At 49.5% G+C, this 25,448-nt stretch overlaps 8 protein-coding genes across 8 annotated transcripts; 3 read left to right on the top strand and 5 right to left on the bottom strand.

The window, feature by feature from the left end:
- Positions 1-1,989: 1,989 nt before the first annotated feature.
- Positions 1,990-4,827, bottom strand: LOC142083382 (histone H2B 1/2/3/4/6-like). The gene is made up of 2 exons (XM_075152719.1): positions 2,833-4,827; positions 1,990-2,316 (listed from the first exon to the last, which is right to left on the bottom strand). Exon 1 carries the CDS (start codon positions 4,825-4,827, stop codon positions 4,306-4,308), a length of 522 nt encoding a protein of 173 aa, XP_075008820.1. The 3' UTR covers positions 1,990-2,316; positions 2,833-4,305.
- Positions 4,828-5,040: 213 nt separating this feature from the next.
- LOC142083397 (histone H2A-IV) lies at positions 5,041-5,535 on the top strand. The gene has a single exon (XM_075152745.1). It carries the CDS (start codon positions 5,041-5,043, stop codon positions 5,428-5,430), a length of 390 nt encoding a protein of 129 aa, XP_075008846.1. The 3' UTR covers positions 5,431-5,535.
- An 887-nt stretch (positions 5,536-6,422) lies between these two features.
- On the bottom strand, positions 6,423-7,911 carry LOC142083374 (histone H1.01-like). The gene has a single exon (XM_075152708.1). It carries the CDS (start codon positions 7,085-7,087, stop codon positions 6,428-6,430), a length of 660 nt encoding a protein of 219 aa, XP_075008809.1. The 5' UTR covers positions 7,088-7,911; the 3' UTR covers positions 6,423-6,427.
- A 7,735-nt stretch (positions 7,912-15,646) lies between these two features.
- On the top strand, positions 15,647-16,950 carry LOC142083420 (histone H4). The gene has a single exon (XM_075152795.1). It carries the CDS (start codon positions 15,712-15,714, stop codon positions 16,021-16,023), a length of 312 nt encoding a protein of 103 aa, XP_075008896.1. The 5' UTR covers positions 15,647-15,711; the 3' UTR covers positions 16,024-16,950.
- A 44-nt stretch (positions 16,951-16,994) lies between these two features.
- LOC142083406 (histone H2A type 2-C) lies at positions 16,995-17,619 on the bottom strand. Its single transcript, XM_075152771.1, has one exon. It carries the CDS (start codon positions 17,550-17,552, stop codon positions 17,163-17,165), a length of 390 nt encoding a protein of 129 aa, XP_075008872.1. The 5' UTR covers positions 17,553-17,619; the 3' UTR covers positions 16,995-17,162.
- Positions 17,620-18,342: 723 nt separating this feature from the next.
- On the bottom strand, positions 18,343-18,926 carry LOC142083391 (histone H3). Its single transcript, XM_075152730.1, has one exon. It carries the CDS (start codon positions 18,868-18,870, stop codon positions 18,460-18,462), a length of 411 nt encoding a protein of 136 aa, XP_075008831.1. The 5' UTR covers positions 18,871-18,926; the 3' UTR covers positions 18,343-18,459.
- Positions 18,927-20,206: 1,280 nt separating this feature from the next.
- LOC142083401 (histone H2A type 2-C) lies at positions 20,207-21,166 on the top strand. The gene has a single exon (XM_075152759.1). The coding sequence runs from the start codon at positions 20,279-20,281 to the stop codon at positions 20,666-20,668; it is 390 nt and encodes a 129-aa protein (XP_075008860.1). The 5' UTR covers positions 20,207-20,278; the 3' UTR covers positions 20,669-21,166.
- Positions 21,167-21,290: 124 nt separating this feature from the next.
- LOC142083412 (histone H4) lies at positions 21,291-22,183 on the bottom strand. Its single transcript, XM_075152784.1, has one exon. The coding sequence runs from the start codon at positions 22,123-22,125 to the stop codon at positions 21,814-21,816; it is 312 nt and encodes a 103-aa protein (XP_075008885.1). The 5' UTR covers positions 22,126-22,183; the 3' UTR covers positions 21,291-21,813.
- Positions 22,184-25,448: the final 3,265 nt, after the last annotated feature.

The following is a 25,448-nucleotide window of genomic DNA, read 5'->3' as shown; positions in this document are numbered from 1 at the left end:
GGGAATTTTTGTAACTGTTTGGATTGTTCGTTACTATTCTTTATGGTTGGTTATTCACTACAGGAGTAAACTGTAATGTAACTCTGACAATTTGATATACAAAAGATTGCTGATCTAAAAAAAGTATTTTGACAAAAATGTTTGTATAACCAAAAATAAATATACCCTATATTTCAGGCACTGTGAATAAAGAGGTATTTTGAACATAGATACGGAGGGTAGATAAAAATACAGCACAAAGGGCCTGTTTAAAGATTACATATTCTAGCACTTCCCAGTGTTGAGAGTTGTTAGGATTAATAGCCTTTCTTAGCACTGTCACCTCCCACCAAGGGGGAGGGAGAGGTGACTCAGAGTCGCAGATTCTCTTGGTTGGAATAGGGTATACACAACACCTGAGGTCCGTGGGTGAACAAAGACTTCTATTCCATAGCAAGGCTCATTGATAAATAATTGGGTAACAGAAATGCTTATTGCTTGCCACACGTGTGGGCGTTTATGCCCTGCGTTACTTACTAGAACAAGGTAAAAGAATAAAAGAAAGAGAGAAGAAGAGAGAGGGCAAGGGGGAGGGAGAGAGATCACCGGTCCGGGTTCCAGCGTTGGTCCAGCCAACGGGGGGTCTCTGGTCTGTAGAAGCGCTTGTCGAGAAGTCCCACCCAATGGCACTTGCTTTCCCCTTTTATGTCTGCTGTTCGCTACGGACTGCCCCTCTGCCACGGTGGCAGTTTTCGTTTCAGGGCTGAGCTCAAAGGGTTTCGCTTCAGAGGTTTTGCGTCTTGCAAGTGTTTGAGGCATTTTTCGGGCAGGCTCAGGGGATCTCCACCTCCTGCTCCCTTGTCAAGTTTCGTCTCCTGTCGTAGTCTGCACCCTTCTGAACAAACAGTCTTTTGTTCCAGCGGATTACAAGTTAGCCTTGGTGTTAGATTGATTGTTCTTCCGTTTGGTCTCCTACAAGCACTAGAAGCTAAAGGAGTTGAAGCCTTAGGCCGCAAAGGCTGACTGAGAGTAAACTTTTTGATAAAACTAGTTCTGCAAACACAGAACTAGCTGAAACTGGCAGCTGCAAGCAGAATGAAGAAGATAAGGACCAAGGAAACAATTCCAAGAGAATGAGGTAACTTCAGAAGGCGGCCAGCCCAGCGACCAAGAAAACCAATAAGAACTCAAGAGACCACCGACCAGAATTAAGTGATTGGACTTGGGGATCAGGTGCTGGGTGGTATGGGTATAACTGGGGGGCGCGATCTGGGGTAAGGGTCCCTCTTTGGAGGCAACCAGCTTGAGCTGCTCTGCATGTCAGATAAACAAACCACTTATTTACTCAGGAGATTGGAGACTCATCTTCTTTGAGCAGGAACCTAGGGCCGAGCCCTGTTGAGATCGCATCCGCATAATTCCTACCATGGTCTAGGTGGCGGCGGCATAATGCCTGCTACACCAGGATGATGTATTTGAACATTGTGCCATCGTACTGTTGCTGGGTGATGTCATCTGGGTAGAGTGGATTTAAGAATACAAATAAAACTGCTTTGAACTGAATAGGAAAGAACATTAAAGAACATGAAAGATGGAAGAATATGCTGTCATATGATTTTATATCCACAGTATTTGCTTTATTAATTTTGAATGTTCATCATCCTGTGGGATGAAATTGCTATGTTTGTTATTCTTGCTGAATCTAAATCCTACTACTTTTACCTCTGGTGACAAGAACAAGTACACAAAATTTTCCACAGTAGCTGTTTTTTGTCATTTCAGAAATTTCGGTCTCAGCACTGATGGAAAAATATCGGATGTGTTAGAATCAGATCTGATGACGTGTGTGTGCAGGTAGAAATGCTATGTTCACATGATAGCCCCCTGATATTGCCTTATAATTCATATTGAGACTGGAAGCAGCGATCATAAGCAACATTTTCTTTTCTGCGGAGTGAAGAGTTTCAGGAGCCTAGAAACAATTTCACATACTGAAACAGCCTTTTTAAAAAAAAAAAAATCCCCTGAAATTTCTCTGAAAGCTATGTTAATGAAACGTGCAGCATGGAGCATACAAAGTCAGGAAAGGCAAAAAGAATGCTTATGAATTCCTGAACTGGGGGACCAAAAGGCACCACCCAGCTCCTACTTTAACTCAGGCAACAGGACTGCCCTGTGGTAGCTGCAGTTTGAACTGAAGTCTTTAGTTAGGACAACATAACTTCACTTTTATGCAACTGATTATTGAGAATAATAGTCACTGACAAATTGTTCCAACGATCACCACCACTGTCAAATGCGTATGATATTTTCTAGAGTCCCTTTCTAGCGACTGTCCTGGTTCCAGCTGGGACAGGGTTAACTTTCTTCCCAGTAGCTTGGGGGTGTGCTGTGTTTTGGGTTCGGTGTGAAAGGAGCATTGATGGCCCATTGATGCTTTGGCTGTTGCTGGGTGATGCTTGCACCGGGAGGGGGGAGCACAGCCGGCGTGGTGGACCCAGCTGGCCAATGGGGTATTCTATACCATGTGACATCATGCTCAGTATAAAAACCGGGGGGGGGGGGGGGGGGGGGGGGCTCGCCCCCCGTTCGTGACACGCGGTCGGCGGTCGGTGAGCGGTTGCGTTGTGCATTGCCTGCTTTGTGTATTCTGTTATTGTTGTTGTTCTCATTGTTATTATTACTGTTCTACTTAGTTTTATTTCAATTATTAAACTGTTTTTATCTCAACCCGGGAGCTTTCCTACTTGTGCCCTCCCGATTCTCTCCCCCATCCCACCGGGGGGGGTGTGATCGAGCGGCTGCGTGGAGTTTATTTTTGCTGGCTGGGGTTAAACCACGACAGCGACCCACACATGCCCTTACACAAAAATCTAGAGACTGGAATATACTACATTTTATTTGTCTTTTTAGGTAGTGGACATATATAGAGGCCCAGAATACGCAAGCTGTTTCAGAGTTTGCACGAAGGCGTTTGAAGAGTAGATTTCTAAACTCCATTTGAAGCTGCTAGAGAACTGAGTATGGAGGATGTCTCTTACAACTGGATATCTGAAATCCAGTCTGAGAGATGCCCATCAGTCTTCAAGCTGAAATTAACTTTGATAAATTGGTGGCCAATTTAAGAGAAACCTGGAGCCTGCCTCTGTACCTGTACTACCAAATAACACGCAGGCAGTCCTAGAAAGGTTGGTTTTTGTGATTCTGGAGTCCCTGTATGGACTAAGTGTCTTCACAAATCCACAGAATATGCTTGGAATTCAGGTTTATTCAGATCCAGCTTGGGAGAAAGTGATAATGGCTTGCATCTGCACCTACAGCAGTGTCTCATTACCCAAGAACGTGATGGAGCGATTCAGCCTGCGGTTTGAGGCTTAAAGACTTTAGGGCCGATTAGTAGCTATATGATAAACTCTGATAGTTTAAGAAGTCAGTCCACAGTGGCTAGTTTCTTAGTTTTTAGTAGTTTTAATACAATTAATGACATATAAATACAGGAAAGGTCAAGTAAGTATGAAATAATATTAATCTTCACTTCGTGTTTTTAGTTACAAGGAGAATATTCTCTGCCTAAAGCAGTCCTAGGGAGAAGCTGTGCAAGTTACTGTAAAAATCACATGCACAACAGAATTATTAAAAAATTGCCGAAGATAAATAATTTTAGAAAAAAGACTTCTGTGTTGCATTAATCACAGGGCTATTGGTAACAGCTTATTGAGATAAATGTCATTTGTTGCAACATAAATTCTTTTATAGTACAGTGCACTGTAGACCTCTCACTCTGGTAAAAAAAAAAAAGAAAAAAAGACTGAGCACTATCAAGCGGTAGATGTTGTTATAGCAGTTACAATGATGTATGCAGATAAGTTTCCATTAGTAATAATTTTGATTCTTTCCTGACTAGAAAGCAACAGAAGCCTTTTTCCCTTCAATTTACAACGCATATAATATGAATATAGCTAGAATTAATAGTGATGTATTGCACAAGAAATATACATACCACAATCTTAAAAGAGTAAGAGAACAATAAATTAAGAAAACAGTATCACCTAGAAAATACAATGAAAAAACTTTAGTTATGAAAACTTTAGTTACAGCAAGTCATTTGTTGCCCAGATAAAGTATATGTTCCCTGACACAGAAAATTGTGCAAAAACAGTATTTTATCAAAGTTAATCTTAAGTGGGATTTTAAAAAAGACTGTAAATTAAGAATTCACACTAAGGAATTAAAGTTTTTTATGTATTTGACTGTACAGCTCTTTCACTGAAAAAGTGGGTGGCTCTTAAAAGAGCCTTTGGGTTAAAATTGATGATCCAACACACTCTACTTGGAGCTGGTGTACTTGGTGACGGCCTTGGTGCCCTCGGAGACGGCGTGCTTGGCCAGCTCGCCGGGCAGCAGGAGCCGCACGGCCGTCTGGATCTCCCGCGAGGTGATGGTGGAGCGCTTGTTGTAGTGCGCCAGGCGCGAGGCCTCGCCGGCGATGCGCTCGAAGATGTCGTTGACGAAGGAGTTCATGATGCCCATGGCCTTGGACGAGATGCCCGTGTCGGGGTGCACCTGCTTCAGCACCTTGTACACGTAGATCGAGTAGCTCTCCTTGCGGCTCTTCTTGCGCTTCTTGTCGCCCTTCTTCTGCGTCTTGGTCACCGCCTTCTTGGAGCCCTTCTTGGGCGCGGGGGCGGACTTGGCCGGTTCAGGCATCGCAGCAAACGCGCGTCTCTGACAGACCCTAATACTCTGCACCGCCCAGAGCGCAAAGGTAAATTGGGAGAGAGTAGCCGCGTACCACGTATTTATAGCTCCCTTATGCAAATGAGCAGCATTCCCTCTGCGCACTTTCATTGGTCAGAACACAACAACGTGTCGTAACTCGCCTATAGCCGTTTTTTATTGGTCGGAATTCGATTCACCTTCTCATTGGCTGCCCAGAGGAGACCTACTTCTCAGCCTATCAGCGAAGGGGCGAGGTAGGACAGCGAGGCTATAGCTGCGGAGCGCCGGCTGGCTGCTCTGTTCGGCTGCTGGTTGTTCTAAGAAGCGACCGAGTGAGCAAAGATGTCCGGCCGCGGGAAGCAGGGCGGGAAGGCGCGGGCCAAGGCCAAGTCGCGCTCGTCGCGGGCCGGGCTGCAGTTCCCCGTGGGCCGCGTGCACCGGCTGCTGCGCAAGGGCAACTACGCGGAGCGGGTGGGCGCCGGCGCCCCGGTGTACCTGGCGGCCGTGCTGGAGTACCTGACGGCCGAGATCCTGGAGCTGGCGGGCAACGCGGCCCGCGACAACAAGAAGACGCGCATCATCCCCCGCCACCTGCAGCTGGCCATCCGCAACGACGAGGAGCTCAACAAGCTGCTGGGCAAGGTGACCATCGCGCAGGGCGGGGTGCTGCCCAACATCCAGGCCGTGCTGCTGCCCAAGAAGACCGACAGCCACAAGGCTAAAGCCAAGTGAACACAACGGAAAAGCGGCACGCTGTCTCTTCCGGAGAAAATAACCCAAAGGCTCTTTTCAGAGCCACCCACAAAATCATAAAAGAGTTCAGTTATCCGTACTATAGTTATGCCGTTTTATATGAATTACTCAACCCGTGTTTTGTCTTATTTTCTCCATGTTTATTAACAGTATTTTTGGCTTGGTGATAGTAGCAACGCTTTCCATGTTTTTGTTAACACAAAGTCGTGCCAAAATGTCCTCCCAAAGCAAGTTCTTCCTGGCCTGGGATATTTTCCGTTTAGTTCTTAGGCCAGAGAACACGGGAACAGGGTATTTCGGTGAGAGCTCCCGTCCCTCCCCCCTCCCACCCTTCCGCGTTTTTCTTCTCCGCGAGTGGCTGAAACAGCACCAGAGATACGAGGCGAAGGGGGGGAAGGGGCAGCGGGCTGGGCTCTCTGCTGGCCAATCCTTGGTCAGGGCGGGCTTTTTCAATACTTAAAGCTCCTTTTCTTTCTCAGCGGGAACAAAAGGAATGGCAGACCTTGGGGCTATTTTCGGGTGAGTAAGGAAATCCTCCCCTCCTCCCCCAAATACAAAAAACTATTTAAGGAGACATCTTAAGAGAAATAATACAATAGATTAGACATGGCTCAGTAGTAGCGTGCCTGACAATCGCATTACTTTTGTTACAAAATATATCCTTAAAAAAACGTACATCCGATTTTTATCAAATCATTACTATAAAACATTGCTTGCTGGTAGTCAAACCAATTACTCGACAAAAAGTTGTAGAAGTCTACACTTCCCTAACGCCGTGCTCGTTAGCGTTTCTTTCGGTAATCGTAGGGGAAAAAAAAGAAGACAGAATTGACCTCTGACGACTTACGAATTACTGGATCCTTGCTGCAGGTTACTGACGACCTCGGTGCCTCAGCTCCTTTAGGGAAAGTGTGGGTGGCTCTTAAAAGAGCCGTTGGATAACAAAATATGTAGAGCAGGACTCTTCTGGTATAATTTACTTCTTTTTGGGCGCCGCCTTCTTCGCCTTGGCTGCTTTGGGCTTGGCCGCCTTCGGCTTGGCTGCTTTGGGCTTCACTGCCTTTGCCTTGGCCGGGCTCTTCGCTGCTTTCTTGGGGCGGCCTGCCTTGGCCGCTTTCTTGGGGCTCTTGGTCGCTTTCTTGGCCGCGGCGGCCGCCGGCTTCTTAGCTTTCTTAGGGCTCTTCTTCACCGCCGCCGCCTTCTTGGGCTTCTTGGCGGCGCTGGCAGGTTTCTTGGCCGCCGGCTTCTTGGGCTTGGCTGCGGCCGCCCGCTTTTTGGGGGCTTTTTCCTTCACTTCTCCTGGCTTCTTGTTGAGGCGGAAGGAGCCGGAGGCGCCGGTGCCCTTGGTCTGCACCAGGGTGCCCTTGCTGACGAGGCTTTTGAGCCCCAGCTTGATGCGGCTGTTGTTCTTCTCCACATCGTAGCCGCCGGCGGCCAGCGCCTTCTTCAGGGCGGCGAGGGAGAGCCCCTTGCGCTCCTTGGAGGCGGACACGGCCTTGGTGATCAGCTCGGTGACGCTGGGGCCCGCGGGCTTGCGGGCTTTGGAGCCGCCCGCCGCCTTCTTCGGCTTCTTGGCGGCGGCCTTGGCGCCGGGCGCGGGCGCATCGGGGGCGGCGGCGGGAGCGGTCTCGGACATCGCGGCGGCGTCCTCTGCGGAGCAGGCGAACACAATTGGGCTGGCGCGGGTCAGATGCTCGTATTTTTAGAGAGGAGCCGCGCGGTGATTGGTGCGTTGCAGAGCCCGCCCCGCTGCACGGCCGGGGAGCCCTTCGGTGTGCTCGATTTGTGTTTCTTTGGACTAACAAAAGTGTATTTTCCTCGGAATTTCTGCCACCAAATCGCCCCATTTCCCCGGTGAGGGAGGAGAAGAGCAGGTACTTGCGTTCGGGAGAGTTTCCAGCCGCAAACACGCGCGCTGAGGTAAAGGATAAGCGATAAATCCCGTGTGCTGCTGCTGGAGAGACCTCTGAAGAGAGAAACTTTTGTTTTTCCTTGCAAATTAAAAATTTCCTTTTGACATAAATGTTACAGCAACGACACAGTCTGATTCTTTAGAGGGTTTTCTTGGGGTCAAAGTTGAAATCTGCCGATTTAAAGCTATTTTGACAGTTTAAATTGATTTTGAAGAGGAGGAAGTAACACAAACTCCTCTTTCAGCTCTGAATATGGATTAAGAACCGGTTCCTTTGACCATGTGTTTTACCTCCTAAAACTCTAAAGTCTAGTGAAATAGTGTCTCGTACAACCTCCTATTGCACTTTTTATAGAGCCTTAAGCAATTTGTTAGTATCTGGAGATTTATGAACATACAGTTGTTTTATTTTGTCTTCCTGGAATTTCAGTAGAAGGGAGGCAAACTTACCCTGCTACCTTGTGTTGGGTGTTTTCTTTCTTTTGTTTGTTTTCCGTATGAGTTTTTGTACCAATTATTAAGTAAATCAAGCTATTTGCTTTTCATGTTGCATGTCACTTTCAAGGAAACAGTCATTTGATACCTGATGTTGCAAAACTGCAGCTTTGTAAAAGAAAGCAAGCTCCTAAACTTCTGGTGATATTCACTGAAATTATCTTTGTCTCTCTAGTAATTTAAGAAGTGCAAGGGCTAGTGTAGCAGTTTAGTAGTTATGCTTTTCCTGCCCAGAGAGTATTATCTTGTTATGTATTTTCTCCAATAGTAGTAGAATTTGAAACCATATTACTGTTTGGATTTTTTTAACATATCTCACACAGTATGTCGACACAAAGCTTTATCTAAAGCCTACTCTGAATGCTCTTCCCACTCTAAATAAAACCCACCTAATTATTCCTTATGCATTTTACAGCCATCACTGACATGAGAAAATGCTTTCAGGACAAAAACTAGAGCACTTTGTGATAACCTGAGTTTTAACAAGGGGAGAGGTAGGCCATAGGTCGTTCCTAAAGAACCAGGAAGAATTCAATCAATATTGGTATCTGGCTAAAGATGGTGTAATATGCTGAACAGAACAGAGCTCTGCAATAATATTTCATGAATCTGTACCTGATTATAAACGAGTGTATTACCCATTGCTTTTTGTAGTTATTTAAGAATCACAAAGACTACACGTCAGCCCTGCCGTCTGATTTCCTTTGATATAACCAGATATAACATATAATGTAAACACAGTATTTAAATAGATATTAGCAACCAAAATTTCAGATTGTATGAATAGGTAGTTTTAGGTAAGTGTAATCCTATTTCCACCTCATCGTTTCATTTACAATGGCTGTTTTGGTAAATACTGAATGTGTATATATCATGAAAACATTTTCGTTTGCTGTAAAATTGTGTTTCAGTGAATAGGAAACTATGAAAAAATGCAATGAAGGGAAAAATTGCAACCTGCATCCTAGAAGAAAAAAATACCAGAAAAGAGGTTGCAGGAAAAGTGCACCTAAGCTCTGTAATGCTTCCACAGGAAGATTATTGAGAGGAGGATTAATCAAATTGGGATTTTCAGGGTCTTGTTTGTAAAAGTTATGTAGCATAAAATAAGGATACAGGAATAAATAAATTGGAGTGGATGTGGGTATTGAAGATATACCTTCACAAATTACCAAAACTGAAGTAAAATAAATATGTATTTTTTAAGCCTATATCCTATATCTGTTTGTAAATCAATGAATGAGACTTTGCATTGACTTGACTACATAGTGAAATAAAGTAGCAATGCTGGGAGGAGATGACATTTAGCAGCTACCAAGACACTTCATAGCACATAGACAGAGGAAAAGCGTAGACTATGAGTGATGTGTCAGCAAAATGAAAACTCATGTTGCCTACTTCTGTTATTTTGAACTCAAACACATTTACTTCAGTAACCTTCACTGGAGGAGATTTAAATACTCCAGCCCTCAGTTGTGGCTTCACAGGGTGTGGATTCACATTTATTGGTGGCTGAAATTGAGGTGGCTAAAATGGTCACCATCCCAGTTGTCTGCCTGGCTTTTCTCCCAGCAGTTGCTACCTTCTCCTCGTTCCCAACAGGGATAGCTAATAATATGTGTAGCAGCTTCTGATCTCTAACAGTTACAGTCTACTATCTTAAAATGTAACTTCAGAAATTTCATGACACGGAGAGCAGCTCTCATCTTCCTTTTTTAATTACTTTGCAGCAAAGACATAATATAACTTCCGCGATGTAGATTTGCTGCTTGGAACACGTGTTCTTCTCTACATGAAAGAAATACATTCAGGAACAAAATTTTGGAAAGTTAAGGTGCATTTGGCAATTTTAAAAAGAAGTTGCTCCAAAGACAGAGTAGATAATTTAGAAGGAATGGACAGATGTATTCAGGCAAAGAAAAAATGTGGTGAAGGACTATATAAAAGGCAGGAATGGCAGTTTCATCTCCAGCTGAGCAAATGAGAAAAGGAAAGAATCCTGTTTTAGGTATAGGGTATTGTAGAAAGACTTCGTGAAGAATGCGCCACATAGACACTGACATGCAGTTTGGCTTTCCCAATGAGACTGGAGGGAGCTAGCCTTCATCATTCATTGAAAAAGGAGTAGAGTGATATCAGGATCTCCAGAGATACTTTTGGGGAGAGCATCACTGTAACGTCTGCTACATCTGAAGGACTTCAATCCTTCTCACATCATGGGCACCCCAGCAGGCCACACTACATCACAAACCTGCACAAGATTGCAACCTGAACCCTGCAAGTCACTTCCCTTCAGGTACCCAGATCTGTCCAACTTTTGCAGTTATCTACTAAGACCTCGTGGCATAAACAAGGAGACACATGAACCACAGCCAAGGGCTGGCACTGCACCTGAGAGCTATCAGACATTCCCATCTCCAGTTTAGGACCTGCCAGTACTTGTTCCTAAGAAAATGAGCTCTTGGTTATATTTAGATATGTTTGCAATATTGAGAGGTAGCACGGTAGTGGTACTTCTCAAGCGACTTTGTTAGGAGGCACTAGCATGAGAGCTAGCCACACAAATGTGGCTAGTGGGCTGCTCTACCTGCTGTAGGTGAGTGCTGTGGTCAGTCATTCTTAGACAGCTGGAGGAAATACAGCTGATATGCCTGTGCACCACAGCCCCTCTCCTTCCTTCAACTGACAATTTCCAGAGATTTAGTGAGGGCCTTTACGTTATGTGCTGCATTCCCGCATACATGTTCCACGGGAAAGAGGTGTAAATACTCCCTGCAACCGTGATTACACTCCTATTACAGTGTTACACCCATGCCTTACTTGCCCTCAGTGACTTCATCCTTCATCTGAGTTACAAATGTAATAACTTGTGTGATCAAACCAGCCAGCACAGTTTAACAGCTTTTAACCCTTAGCTAAGCAATTTTAAAGTGGTACCTACCAAACTACAAACTCGTTGCAGCTCAGCAAACAAGTCTCTGCCTACATAATACTAACGTTGCTGCTGGTGCTGTTGTTAAGACTCCTAAGTGTAATGAGGCCACACAAGGCCTTTTACATCCAGTGTATGGCTGAGCATCTCTGGTGGGCAGGACAAACAGGGTAGGGCAATGGATGACTGTCCCCGTAGACTCAGCTTCCTGGAATGTTACACACTCCTCCCTGTACTCTTGGTTAAGGGTTGGGGCACCTATTGTGGCCTCCCTTCATCATTGCCATGGCATGTCATTTGGCAGTTGAAAACCTATAGTCCAAAACCTGGATATATCCATAGTTAGGAGGCACTGGGAAGGATTGCCCTTCCTGGGAAAGCGAAAAAGTCCAGAAAAAATGCAGGGGGCCAAAACGCTTCCCAGAACAGCTAATGAGGAAAAAAGATGCACTTTGTTCTCTGCTGCATGGGAGTTCACCAGGTTAACACATTTTTACTTTTCTCACATACAGGCAAAGGAAAGATCTCACTGTCAGTCAGGTATCAAAGAACAGAATTATTTATGTCTTAAAGTACTTTGGTCTTCTAAGTACTTCGAAGGCACTTGATAAACTGTCTTCTGGCATGCTTTGAATGTAGTCATCAACCAGCAATTGAGGACCTCAGGCCGTGAGGCAAACCGTCCGTGAAAGGTAAGCAACATTAACAGAAGCTCCATCAGCCATGGCTCCCCAAAGAAATTGTCTCCTCCTGAGTCGACAGTGCCTTTCTTTCACCTGCATTTAATAGTGAATTCCACCAAGGAAGGGTGCCACCACACTGTCCTTTCAGAGCAGCCTCTCCATCAGCACCAAAGCCTCGCTGCTCAGAGAACTGAGCAGCCCACACAGAGCAATACTGAGCAACCCACTCTTCCTCCCCAGCACTTCTGTGTGCTTTCTGCCCTCCACTCTTTCCCGTTTGTGTGCCAGTGCTCCCCGTGAATGCTGGTAAGAGGGAGGGAGCAATGTGACCGATCCACATGCCCCCTCCAGCCAGAGCCATGTTTGATACCTATGGAGGGACCAAGTGTCCTTAGGCACGTAGTGCATGCACAAGCTCGTCTGCAATCCACCATCTCCCTGCCTGGTGGCACCCCAGGCGCTGATGTGACAGGCTTCCAGGTATATTTGGGTTGGCAGGCAACCCATTTTTTTGCCACACAAGCAGTGATGGTGGCACCCAGACACTGCGTAGGCTGGACTTCTGCCATCAATGAGAGCCAAAGCACTGTGTCACACACCATGTGAAGGTGCTCTCATTAAGTGATGCTGCCTTGCTGGTTTTCCTCAGAGGTGTGGGGGTGAAACAGGTACTGGCTCCAGATAAGGCTGTTTGTGCCATCTTTCTAGAGCTGGAGTATCGCGAGGTAGCACTTGGATGCCAGCAATATAGGCTGGCTGTCTTCTCATAGAAGGGAGCAAAAAGGTTTTGAAGAGTTGTTCAGTGTTTAAGGGTGCTGTGCTGTAGCTTATATTTTTTACAGTCCATGTTTTGCAGCTCTGCAGTCCATGGCCTGGTACCAGAGCGGCACTGTCCCTGGTTAGGATGTCATCCAGACTGCCAGGGGCACTGGAAGGGCCGGCTGGTGCCTGGATTTCCCCACAATATACAAATGAGACCAGTTACTCAGCACTCCTGCTATCAGACAGTTAGGAAGTCAGGAATCTGGCTTCGCGGCTCATGAGAGTATCTGTGTACAGTGTGGGCACATTCAAGAAGAATATATTTCACCTATTTTGCCTGCAGCCTGCCTTGTATGAACCAGTCCCAGAAAAAGGGATTGGATTCTGTGTTAAGTGTATTAAGTCTAAATCTTGGTCTTCCTGACATAGTTTTTTTCTGGTTTGGACACTGAAAATACAATCAAGTTTTGGTTGATTCCTGCATGAAATGAGGAGTAGAATAACAAGTTTAACTTTTGTGTGCTGTTTGAGGTTAGTAGTTTGTACATCTTACATTTAATTGTGTGGTTAACAAGACTAGCACACAAGGCCAGCACTGAGCAGCTAGGAGCAGGGACCAGCCTGTGTCCAGCTGTATAGAGGTGGTAAGTAAAGACAGATCAGCTGGGTTTTTGGGTTTACCCAAACTGCAATAGGAGGCACCTACAAGAATGGAAACTTAATAGTCCAAATTACCCAAAGCTGTTCAGAAAAGGGCCTGCTAATCAATAAGTTAAACGTTTGAGTAATTCTGATATTAACTGTCCAGATCTAATGCATGTTCATTTATATAAACATTGAGGGGAGGGAGAGAAAGAAAAAAGGAAAAAAAAAGAGAAAAGAGAAAAAAAGGGCTTAGGCTCAACAGTTGAACCAAAACTTAAATGGAGGCAAAGGTGTAATCTCTGTTTGTTTTATTAACTCTTTAGACGAAAACAGGCCTTGGCATGTTGAGTACATGGAAAGACTTTCAAGGGGAAAGGCTTTCAAGGATTACTGCTGTCAGTGATATCACTGGATGAGGACAGGAATGTCTGTTTGCATTTGACACTAATGAAAAGAAAAGGTTCTGATACTTGAAAACGCTGCAGTTTTAGGTTTTTCTTTTTTTCATTTTACAACATGTCATTATTCTCCTAACATGGTAAATTGTCTTAACTCTGGCTTTTGCATTTTTTTTGTCACCTGGTCATGGTCTCTTCAGTGTTGAAGGAGTCACTAGCTCATGCTCTATTGGGCTGGTATCAGGGACACACAAGCCATAACTCTGGGATGGGACAGAGGATGAATATAGAGTGTAATAGCAGAATTTGTTTCTGCAGTTAGGAATATCAGCAGGGATCCAGAGTCAGGAGAAATGAATGGCCAATATGAGATTGTGCTGCCCTTTGAATTGCATTCTGGGCAGAGACCTATGATCATAACCCTGGAAGAACTGAGTGAATTCACAGGAAACTTCCATTTGGGCCAATATCCCGTCTGTGACAGAGGCCAGTAAAATAAGAGTGTAAGAACAGTAACTGATATCTCATCAAAATGATGCATTAGGTCCTAGTGATTTGTAGGCCAGGGACTCACCGAGTCAGGGGAGATGTCTTTGAATTGGAGAGCTTTGAATGAATTTTTATCCTGTGTATTTATTGATTGCTTTCTCTGGATATAGCAACTCTCATTTTTCATGCCTTAGGACATGGCTTTAGCATGACAAATTAGAAAAGGCTGAGGAACAGGTACAGTGGGGTGGCAGATGGACATGGGGGTACATGGTGGTATCCCTTTCATAGAGGATAATTTCATTTATATACAGTTAAGTGTCCTCAGAGAGAGAGAGAGAGAGAGAGAGAGAGAGAGAGAGAGAGAGAGAGAATGTTACAAAATGGTGCTGGAAAACATGCTTTCGACGGTGTAGATGAGGTGGGACAAACTGGCAACCAGCATAGACAGTGAACTGAACCCCCTTTCCTGTAGTGGAAGAGAGGTGAAGAGAATATATTTGAAGCAGAGGGAACAACAAGTCATTTGAAAGAACAGAGAAAAAGAAATCAGTCTTCAGGGCCAGGCAGGGTCATTCCTATATAAAATACCAGAGCTGAAAGATACTGGGAAAGAATTACCTCACCATTATATTTTTAGATCCCATCACTTACACAGACCTTCCCTCCTGGAGTCACTGTGACTGAGGCAGAACCAAATGCCAATGTCAGCAAGACAAAGGGTTGTCAGAGTACACAAAGCTCTCGCTGAGCCCTTCGTCTTGAAAGGATCTCCTCTGTCTCTGTGTGGATAATGATGTGCGTATTCGGCCACAATGAGCACAGGCAAACTCACCATATTAGAATTATGCTAATCTCATAGTCCCGGTGGGCCCTGAGATATGAAAAGGAGGACTGCAAGGATAGCCAGCAGAAATGAGGTATGGATCTAACAGTTATGATGACTGATTTTCAGAGTCATGAAGTCATACCGAAATAACAAAGAGAAATTTTTTCACTGGCAATGTACACTGGTGAAAGGAAAAGATATTACATGAAACAGAGTATCTATCCACTCAGAATGATGTCAGGCCTTTGAAAACATGGAGGTACACAGGCACATATCTGACGTAGCCATTTTCATTGTGCGCTTGGCATGCATGACTAATTTTCATCCAGTTAGTAACACTGATCTAAAAGGAAATATAACACTTTTTGAATGTGACCAGGATGTCTGGGACTTAATATGAAGCAACATTCCAGACACAGGATAGAAAATAAAAGGCCTTCTCCAGTTCTATGCCGAAAAAGCCCTTTTCAGACACACCAGTGATGCTATAGTCTGAGAGTCAGGCATAGCCAGCTTCTAGAAAAACATGCACGCTCCTTTCTGGTCTGAAGTGAAGGCATAGACATGATTTTCCTAATGCTTCACAGCCAAATACTAGCATAAGGGCGCAGAGGTGACCTGTCAGTTCTTACATTTAGCTGCCGTTTCTCAATACTACCATTGAGACCTTGCGATGTGACCTCAGAAATATTGAGACATCGTCAGCATGACCTTAACGACGGTCCGTGGGGTCCGCAAGACCGCCGGCTCCCTGCGCAGAGGCGCGCTCGGCCCCTCGTAAAAGGAAAGTCTGTGCGCCGCCGGCCCGCCCGGAGGGTAAGATGCCGGGAAACGGCGCTGCAGGGGCACCGGGACCGGGGGAGGGCGAGCGAGGCGGAGGCAGAGAGGGAGGCGGGGACTGGCGCGGCGAAGCCGGCCGGGGCCCCGGGGAGGTGCCCGAGAGAAGCGAAGGGCGAAGGCCCCGCCCTCGCCGCGCGCGCGAAGGGGGCGGAGGCCCAGGCCCCGCCCCCGCCAGCCGTGCCCGCCCCTGCTCCCAATCAGGTCGGCTCCCACCGCATAAAGGCCGCGGCGAGGGGGACTGCGAGGTACAGTTTCGAGCAGGCAAAGGCGGAACCATGTCTGGCAGAGGCAAGGGCGGGAAGGGGCTCGGCAAGGGGGGCGCCAAGCGCCACCGCAAGGTGCTGCGCGACAACATCCAGGGCATCACCAAGCCGGCCATCCGCCGCCTGGCTCGGCGCGGCGGCGTGAAGCGCATCTCGGGGCTGATCTACGAGGAGACGCGCGGCGTGCTGAAGGTCTTTTTGGAGAACGTGATCCGCGACGCCGTCACCTACACCGAGCACGCCAAGAGGAAGACGGTGACGGCCATGGACGTGGTCTACGCCCTCAAGCGCCAGGGGCGCACCCTCTACGGATTCGGCGGCTAAAGCTCTCCGCTCCCGCACCATCTCGAGAACCCAAAGGCTCTTTTAAGAGCCACCCACTTTCTCCTTTGAAAGAGCTGTGTCGGGTTGTTGCACTCTTGTTATTTCTTGCCATGTTTTCGCTCCCTTCCCTTCTACGCTCCTGCTCGCTCTATTCTTCTCCCACGCCCGTTTTTCTTGCCGAGCTGCAGCCGGACTGGCTAGCCTTGCCGTTCGGCTCTGGGTTCCCCTCTGGCACCCGGCGGCTGCTGCTGCGTCATTCCCGGTCCTAGCTCTTCTGCCGCCTCTTTCCTTCCCGGCAGCCGCTTTGGGAAGAGGTCGCTGGGGTGCTCCGCCCCGCAAGGCGAGCGCTGGGCCAGGTTGTGAGTCCTCCCGCGGTATTTACCGATGCTAGGGAGACCTGGAAACCGCCGGGGCCTGAAGGGCGAGCCTAGTGCCTCTCATCTGCGGCTTTGTCCGGAAAAAACACGGGCCAAGGGAACGGTCCCCCTGCCCCCACGAAATAAAAAGAAGGAAAACAGCAAAACCCGGCTCCGCCTCGCTAAGTTCTCTGCTACAGGGCGGCGGATCCTTCGTCCCCTCCTGCCCGCTCATGCCCGAACGGGGAAACTGCAGGGACTGCACCGGGTGCGCCTCAGCCGGCGGGGCGTGCAAGGCGCCTCCTCGCTCTTGCGCGGGGGGGGGGGGGGGGGGGTCGCCCTCTGAAGCCGGGCCCCGGCTCCGGCGGCGAGCGGGTTAAGCGCCCTCGCTCTTTCGAAAAGCCCGCGCGGGCAACGATTGGCTCCGGGCGATTCCGCGCTCGGCAGAGCCCGCGCTCCGCTCCGCGGGCACTCGCCCCGGCATAGCACCACCCCCCGCCGGGCACCGCCCGCCCGCTGGCCGGGCCGGCGGTGCGGGGCCCACGAGGAAAACGCAACTGCCCGGCGGCGCCTGGGTTCTCCGGCAGAGCAACTGGGGCGGGGCGGCTACAGACGCGAGACCCCCCTCCGGCAACGAGCTAGCCCTCCCGTGAGAACGGCGCGCACGCCGTTCACCTGCCGCCCGCTCGGTAGCGCCTCAAGCTCCTTCTCGAAACCGTGGGTGGCTCTGAAAAGAGCCTTTGGGTTTCGCTTCCGTGCCGGGGACGCCTCTCCGGGCCCGCTTTACTTGCTCTTGGCCTTGTGGCTCTCCGTCTTCTTGGGCAGCAGCACGGCCTGGATGTTGGGCAGCACCCCGCCCTGCGCGATGGTCACCTTGCCCAGCAGCTTGTTGAGCTCCTCGTCGTTGCGGATGGCCAGCTGCAGGTGGCGGGGGATGATGCGCGTCTTCTTGTTGTCGCGGGCCGCGTTGCCCGCCAGCTCCAGGATCTCGGCCGTCAGGTACTCCAGCACGGCCGCCAGGTACACCGGGGCGCCGGCGCCCACCCGCTCCGCGTAGTTGCCCTTGCGCAGCAGCCGGTGCACGCGGCCCACGGGGAACTGCAGCCCGGCCCGCGACGAGCGCGACTTGGCCTTGGCCCGCGCCTTCCCGCCCTGCTTCCCGCGGCCGGACATCCTCCACTGATCGCTCGCTCGGTGCCAAGCTCCCGCCGCCACGCGAAAACAGCAGGTGAGTTACCCGCGCCCTGAGGCCCGCCCTTATATCCCTTCCCTTTGCGCGGCCGCCGGCTCCTGATAGGCCGAGGCGCCTACCGGGGAACGCGCACCCAATGGCGGAGAGAATCTCGTCCTGACCAATAGCCAGGGGCGCAGCCCTGAAAGGCCTCCGTCCGCACTCCCGAGGCGGCCAATGACGAGGCGGGAGGGGCGGGCTTCAGAGGGCGGCTCCGCCCACACGGAACGTTCGCTCCCGCCGCCGCAGCCCGGAGCCGCGGGGGCCGCGCCGCCCCGTGTTTGCCTGTATTTTCTCTTTTTTTTGTTTTAAAGCAGCCGGGTCTGCAAAGCGCGGCTGGGGAGGGCGGAGTTGAGGAGGTAGAGAGGAAGAGAGAGACGGTGTGGCTGTGTCAGAGAGCGGGAGTAAAGGGGTGGTGCCCGGGAGGGCGGAAAGGCGGTACACCTCCCGCCGGTGTTTCACGCTGGGCCCTTTCCCCGCGGGAAGATTGCGCCCCTTTCCGACCCTCCAAAACTGTACACGCTTCCTTGCATCGGAAGACCACCACAGCTCGCTCCCTTCTGTCCCCCCCGGCCCCCGAATGCGCAGAGGGATAATGTAGTCAAACAGCCTCTGCACTTACTGCCTGATTACATCTAAAACTTCAGTTACAGCTTTTGTATCATTTATCAATGTGAATGTTTCAATAAATTCAATTTTAGGAAAGTTTTGTAAAGTAATATACTTAGTAAAAAACCGTTTTTATCGGAGTGTCACAGCTCTTTTTATTGTGCACGGAGTGGCTCTTAAAAGAGCCTTTGTGTTGGCTAAAATATTTTCTGAAAATACATGGTAATGTTCTGAATCGGTTTATGCACGTTCACCGCGGATGCGGCGGGCCAGCTGGATGTCCTTGGGCATGATGGTGACGCGCTTGGCGTGGATGGCGCAGAGGTTGGTGTCCTCGAAGAGCCCCACCAGGTAGGCCTCGCTCGCCTCCTGCAGCGCCATCACGGCCGAGCTCTGGAAGCGCAGGTCGGTCTTGAAGTCCTGCGCGATCTCGCGCACCAGGCGCTGGAAGGGCAGCTTGCGGATCAGCAGCTCCGTCGACTTCTGGTAGCGCCGGATCTCGCGCAGCGCCACCGTGCCGGGCCGGTAGCGGTGCGGCTTCTTCACGCCGCCCGTGGCCGGCGCGCTCTTGCGGGCCGCCTTGGTGGCCAGCTGCTTGCGGGGCGCCTTCCCGCCCGTCGACTTGCGCGCCGTCTGCTTCGTGCGCGCCATCGCTCTTAGGGAAACAAGCACGCCAGTGAGGCCAAAAGCACTGATGCTCTGCCTGTACTCGCGCAGTATATATAGCACCGGAGCGTTCTCTGATAGGCGGACGGGCACGTGCTGAGTCTCATTGGTGTGTTCAAAGTTGAAAAATCCCGCCACTGGCAGGTACCGCCTACCCTTTGTGTCTTGGCACTTGCTGTATGCTGTGTGCCGCCTAAAAAAGCCGTTCTTTTACCAGTGTATATTTTTTCAATTTCCGGAAACGATTCATATGTTACTGATTTTAAAATTTTTTAGACAGTCTGTGAGTTAATGATTAAGACTTCCTTTTTAAAAAGTTTCTTTTTGCCTTCCACTGTGAAATTTCTTTTTTTTTTTTTTTATGGATATTTCTGTGCAGATTTAACAAGGATAAAATTTCTCTGGTAGATATAACAATTTTTTTGTTAAATACGTTGAAATATTCCAGAAATATACAGAATATAAAAAGAGGTCAGAGGGGGGAAAAAGATGGCAGTTAAAAAAAAAGTTTGGAAAGAATAATGAAAAATGGGATATTAGAAAACATAAGTTTAATCAAAGAATGAAAAAGATCCACCCCTTTTAGTCCCTATTAATACTACAACAACACCAACTATGCCAAGGAAATGAGGACCAGAGAATAAGTATAGGAATCAGAGGCTCTAAGTTTTAGATGTAATCAGGCAGTGAGTGCAGAGGCCGTGTTCAACTAGTGGTTCCCCTCTGCGCATTCGGGGGCCGGGGGGGACAGAAGGGAGCGAGCTGTGGTGGTCTTCCGATGCAAGGAAGCGTGTACAGTTTTGGAGGGTCGGAAAGCTTTGGGGTGACCGGGTTGGAAAGGGGCGCAATCTTCCCGCGGGGAAAGGGCCCAGCGTGAAACACTGGGGGGAGGTGTACCGCCTTTCCGCCCTCCCGGGCACCACCCCTTTACTCCCGCTCTCTGACACAGCCACACCGTCTCTCTCTTCCTCTCTACCTCCTCAACTCCGCCCTCCCCAGCCGCGCTTTGCAGACCCGGCTGCTTTAAAACAAAAAAAAGAGAAAATACAGGCAAACACGGGGCGGCGCGGCCCCCGCGGCTCCGGGCTGCGGCGGCGGGAGCGAACGTTCCGTGTGGGCGGAGCCGCCCTCTGAAGCCCGCCCCTCCCGCCTCGTCATTGGCCGCCTCGGGAGTGCGGACGGAGGCCTTTCAGGGCTGCGCCCCTGGCTATTGGTCAGGACGAGATTCTCTCCGCCATTGGGTGCGCGTTCCCCGGTAGGCGCCTCGGCCTATCAGGAGCCGGCGGCCGCGCAAAGGGAAGGGATATAAGGGCGGGCCTCAGGGCGCGGGTAACTCACCTGCTGTTTTCGCGTGGCGGCGGGAGCTTGGCACCGAGCGAGCGATCAGTGGAGGATGTCCGGCCGCGGGAAGCAGGGCGGGAAGGCGCGGGCCAAGGCCAAGTCGCGCTCGTCGCGGGCCGGGCTGCAGTTCCCCGTGGGCCGCGTGCACCGGCTGCTGCGCAAGGGCAACTACGCGGAGCGGGTGGGCGCCGGCGCCCCGGTGTACCTGGCGGCCGTGCTGGAGTACCTGACGGCCGAGATCCTGGAGCTGGCGGGCAACGCGGCCCGCGACAACAAGAAGACGCGCATCATCCCCCGCCACCTGCAGCTGGCCATCCGCAACGACGAGGAGCTCAACAAGCTGCTGGGCAAGGTGACCATCGCGCAGGGCGGGGTGCTGCCCAACATCCAGGCCGTGCTGCTGCCCAAGAAGACGGAGAGCCACAAGGCCAAGAGCAAGTAAAGCGGGCCCGGAGAGGCGTCCCCGGCACGGAAGCGAAACCCAAAGGCTCTTTTCAGAGCCACCCACGGTTTCGAGAAGGAGCTTGAGGCGCTACCGAGCGGGCGGCAGGTGAACGGCGTGCGCGCCGTTCTCACGGGAGGGCTAGCTCGTTGCCGGAGGGGGGGTCTCGCGTCTGTAGCCGCCCCGCCCCAGTTGCTCTGCCGGAGAACCCAGGCGCCGCCGGGCAGTTGCGTTTTCCTCGTGGGCCCCGCACCGCCGGCCCGGCCAGCGGGCGGGCGGTGCCCGGCGGGGGGTGGTGCTATGCCGGGGCGAGTGCCCGCGGAGCGGAGCGCGGGCTCTGCCGAGCGCGGAATCGCCCGGAGCCAATCGTTGCCCGCGCGGGCTTTTCGAAAGAGCGAGGGCGCTTAACCCGCTCGCCGCCGGAGCCGGGGCCCGGCTTCAGAGGGCGACCCCCCCCCACCCCCCTCCGCCCCGCGCAAGAGCGAGGAGGCGCCTTGCACGCCCCGCCGGCTGAGGCGCACCCGGTGCAGTCCCTGCAGTTTCCCCGTTCGGGCATGAGCGGGCAGGAGGGGACGAAGGATCCGCCGCCCTGTAGCAGAGAACTTAGCGAGGCGGAGCCGGGTTTTGCTGTTTTCCTTCTTTTTATTTTGTGGGGGCAGGGGGACCGTTCCCTTGGCCCGTGTTTTTTCCGGACAAAGCCGCAGATGAGAGGCACTAGGCTCGCCCTTCAGGCCCCGGCGGTTTCCAGGTCTCCCTAGCATCGGTAAATACCGCGGGAGGACTCACAACCTGGCCCAGCGCTCGCCTTGCGGGGCGGAGCACCCCAGCGACCTCTTCCCAAAGCGGCTGCCGGGAAGGAAAGAGGCGGCAGAAGAGCTAGGACCGGGAATGACGCAGCAGCAGCCGCCGGGTGCCAGAGGGGAACCCAGAGCCGAACGGCAAGGCTAGCCAGTCCGGCTGCAGCTCGGCAAGAAAAACGGGCGTGGGAGAAGAATAGAGCGAGCAGGAGCGTAGAAGGGAAGGGAGCGAAAACATGGCAAGAAATAACAAAAGTGCAACAACCCGACACAGCTCTTTCAAAGGAGAAAGTGGGTGGCTCTTAAAAGAGCCTTTGGGTTCTCGAGATGGTGCGGGAGCGGAGAGCTTTAGCCGCCGAAGCCGTAGAGGGTGCGCCCCTGGCGCTTGAGGGCGTAGACCACGTCCATGGCCGTCACCGTCTTCCTCTTGGCGTGCTCGGTGTAGGTGACGGCGTCGCGGATCACGTTCTCCAAAAAGACCTTCAGCACGCCGCGCGTCTCCTCGTAGATCAGCCCCGAGATGCGCTTCACGCCGCCGCGCCGAGCCAGGCGGCGGATGGCCGGCTTGGTGATGCCCTGGATGTTGTCGCGCAGCACCTTGCGGTGGCGCTTGGCGCCCCCCTTGCCGAGCCCCTTCCCGCCCTTGCCTCTGCCAGACATGGTTCCGCCTTTGCCTGCTCGAAACTGTACCTCGCAGTCCCCCTCGCCGCGGCCTTTATGCGGTGGGAGCCGACCTGATTGGGAGCAGGGGCGGGCACGGCTGGCGGGGGCGGGGCCTGGGCCTCCGCCCCCTTCGCGCGCGCGGCGAGGGCGGGGCCTTCGCCCTTCGCTTCTCTCGGGCACCTCCCCGGGGCCCCGGCCGGCTTCGCCGCGCCAGTCCCCGCCTCCCTCTCTGCCTCCGCCTCGCTCGCCCTCCCCCGGTCCCGGTGCCCCTGCAGCGCCGTTTCCCGGCATCTTACCCTCCGGGCGGGCCGGCGGCGCACAGACTTTCCTTTTACGAGGGGCCGAGCGCGCCTCTGCGCAGGGAGCCGGCGGTCTTGCGGACCCCGCGACCCTTTCGAGCGCGTTGGCGGAGCGCTCGCCCGGGATAGCGGTGCTGAAAAGGGTTGAGAGATACATTTCGTGACTTCGCCGGTCTTACTCTCTCCTGCCATCTGCTGGGCATCATTTAATTTTCTTCAAACATTTTCTCGTTACTTTTTTCACAAGATGACATAAGTCTTAGGAGCATCTATTGGACTTTCAGTTGTTGTTGCTCTCTTTCACAGTGTTATCATGAATATTTTGAATATTACTGTATTGCTGTATGTGCACCACAACATATTTATCTTTTGCATATCAATGTGGATAAATTACATTATTGCTTGCCAGTACTAATTATTTCCAAGAATGGGTGCAGATTTCATGGTTTGGTTTGGTTTTGTTTTCTTTGTGCATAGCACTAGTTCTTGAACTCTTAATCTCTAGTTCTTTTGATGCTGGGTACTGTATACAGGGGGTGAACATGACAGTACGTTATAAACTACCTGAAGCAGATAGACTTTACAGTGAATATGATCGTCAGAAACAGTACGTCGAGATTATTTTCCTTACTCCCATTTGCCTTTTTTAGATATGGGTTTGGAGCCTACATATGCCCTGGAACTCTTTTAAATAGCATTCCATATGAAAGGAAATCAGATAATGTTAATTATTTATAAAGTGATACGCCAACTATAGCAAATATGGTATTAAATATATGTGAAAATTCTGAAAGCACTTCTTACAGTTTTTTCTTAATTCTGTTCTGTGTTCTTCTCTCCATTTAAATTGTTCTTATAATTTTCTTCTTCACTTCTTACCTTCAGAAATCATCAGCCTAGAGACCACAGTTTGTGGGTTTGTTTTTTGGTGTTTTTGTTTGTTTTCCAGAAAATCAGCACAAAAATATTTTCATATGCGGATGAAATTCTGATTTATATGTTAGAAACACAAAGTTGACCTCTTTATATTTAATCAGTGAGGACCAGCATTGAAGATGTGAAGTGTGAACATGTCAGCTGTCAACTGAATTTCAAAATTACTCCCAAATGCAGCAGACAGTAGAAATCTCTTTGAAAGGGCTGCCCTGGCCTTTGTTCCTGTATATGCCCCTAAACGCTTTCAAATATGTGGAGCCTTAGAAAGCAACGTTTTGCGCACGTTGTATTTCACACTTTTCTGAATTACATTTCCACTCAGTTATGACTCGTCTGATTATCTTCTCCCACCCTCTCTGCTTCAGTACATGCTGAAGAATTCACCTGATAATATCTTTATATGTGCAATGGTTAAAATCTTCACAAAATAACAAAGCGACAGGGTTTAGGCTGCTGGGACACACTGTCCCCTGAATTTTGGGGGTTTACTCACAAATTCCAAGTGCCAAAACCAAGGTGGAAGCTCTCTTGACAGCTCTGTCTCGTTCCACTGTCAATTTGCAGCCATTAGGTTATAGGTAAATTGTTCTCTTGTGTTATGTAAACGTTCAGTTGAAAGATTCATCACCGTGGTATTAAAGGACAAGACCACTTTCAAGAATTAAAGGAGGAATGTAAGTCTCTCTCTTTTAGCAGAAGAGGCAATCGACGTTTTATGTTAGCATAATAGAAAGTAAAAGAAAAAAAAGTCCTGTTATGTTTTTATGTTACAAATTTTTCTTTCCTTTAATTTTATTTTTATTAATGTTAAAACAACAGCATTGATTTAATAGGCTTTGAAGCAGGCAGAGGGACATTCCTTTCAGTGTAGAAATACCTAGAGATTGGTCTAAAGTAGCCCTCAGAGCTTGAGCTGTTACACAGTAATAGAAATTAGGCTAACTGGTATCAATGGAGTTGGGGAACTCTACATATTGCTTTTACCACGTGGAGGAAAAGAGAAAAAATTCCAAGTGCATTAGGAGTTTCACAAACATCCTTGACTTCCCTCATTACCATACCAAAACTTTTCCTGCTTGTGCTATATCTGTAGTTTCCAAGGGGCAATAACTGACAGTTGCTTGTGGGCAAGAAGGCCCCATTCACATCCTAATCCTGCAATTCTGGAAGGAGCTCTAATACAATTTTTAGAAAAACACTGTAGGTCACCTCATTCTGCAGTCAGCTTTGGGAATCTGCAACCTGGAAAACGATTCTTTCTATCCCATACTTATCATTAGATCTATACTGTCAACTAAGTGGAAATTGTTCCTTATCATTCTCATCCTTGTGCCACTGAGCCAGTTCCAGCAGCAGCCGTAAGGTCTAATGCTGTGTCAGAAACTGCTCTTGCTCCACATGAGAGAAAAAGAAAAATGGAAAGTTCCAGTCCATTGGAGCTTCTTCATGCTGAGCAGCAGAGGTTCCATCCTCTCCAGAGTGCTAGTGGACAAAGACTGGAAGATAGAGAAGTATCTCTAACTGTATTTGAATGGCATTTCTGTGATTTAAAAAATGGTTCCATTTCCTGACAATGAGGCATGTTCTGTTGTATGAAAAAAAGTATGATTTTAAGATGTTTTTCAAATGTGGAATACAACTCTTCTGAACATTTTATAGTGCATATCTCACCATGAGCTACAGCCTATATTCAGAAATTTGTAAGAAGAGTAAATAAGTTTGCCCTACAACCGAGCCAAGAGCCTCACCATTGTCGAAGCCACAATTCACAGTGAAGAAATTGGCTGCTGTTCATTTGTGCGTGGTGGTAATGAAAATACTGCATCAACATTTATTCTAGGACATTTTTAATTTCCTACTAATTCAGGAAAATAAATGTCAGTAGGTGCAGAGAAGAAGAGTGGGACCCTACGACTCTTTTAAGCAGATGGAAACAGGGATTCATGATTTACTGAACTGAAATGAAGATGTCTCTGACAAACTGTCTAAGACTCAAATCTTAACAAACTATATCCACTACATCAGAAGATTAGGACACCTGTGCTTGGTGTCAGCTTTGAAAGAGGGCATTAAAACACAGGGCAA

The sequence above is a fragment of the Calonectris borealis genome, chromosome 1 (genome assembly GCF_964195595.1).
Source record: "Calonectris borealis chromosome 1, bCalBor7.hap1.2, whole genome shotgun sequence".
Lineage (NCBI taxonomy): Eukaryota > Metazoa > Chordata > Aves > Procellariiformes > Procellariidae > Calonectris > Calonectris borealis.
This window is presented reverse-complemented; position numbering and strand designations above follow the sequence as displayed.

Coding starts and splice junctions, on each gene's coding strand:
- LOC142083412 (XM_075152784.1), bottom strand. CDS start 22,125: ATGTCTGGCAGAGGCAAGGGCGGGAAGGGGCTCGGCAAGGGGGGCGCC.
- LOC142083401 (XM_075152759.1), top strand. CDS start 20,279: ATGTCCGGCCGCGGGAAGCAGGGCGGGAAGGCGCGGGCCAAGGCCAAG.
- LOC142083374 (XM_075152708.1), bottom strand. CDS start 7,087: ATGTCCGAGACCGCTCCCGCCGCCGCCCCCGATGCGCCCGCGCCCGGC.
- LOC142083391 (XM_075152730.1), bottom strand. CDS start 18,870: ATGGCGCGCACGAAGCAGACGGCGCGCAAGTCGACGGGCGGGAAGGCG.
- LOC142083397 (XM_075152745.1), top strand. CDS start 5,041: ATGTCCGGCCGCGGGAAGCAGGGCGGGAAGGCGCGGGCCAAGGCCAAG.
- LOC142083420 (XM_075152795.1), top strand. CDS start 15,712: ATGTCTGGCAGAGGCAAGGGCGGGAAGGGGCTCGGCAAGGGGGGCGCC.
- LOC142083406 (XM_075152771.1), bottom strand. CDS start 17,552: ATGTCCGGCCGCGGGAAGCAGGGCGGGAAGGCGCGGGCCAAGGCCAAG.
- LOC142083382 (XM_075152719.1), bottom strand. CDS start 4,827: ATGAAAGTGCGCAGAGGGAATGCTGCTCATTTGCATAAGGGAGCTATA.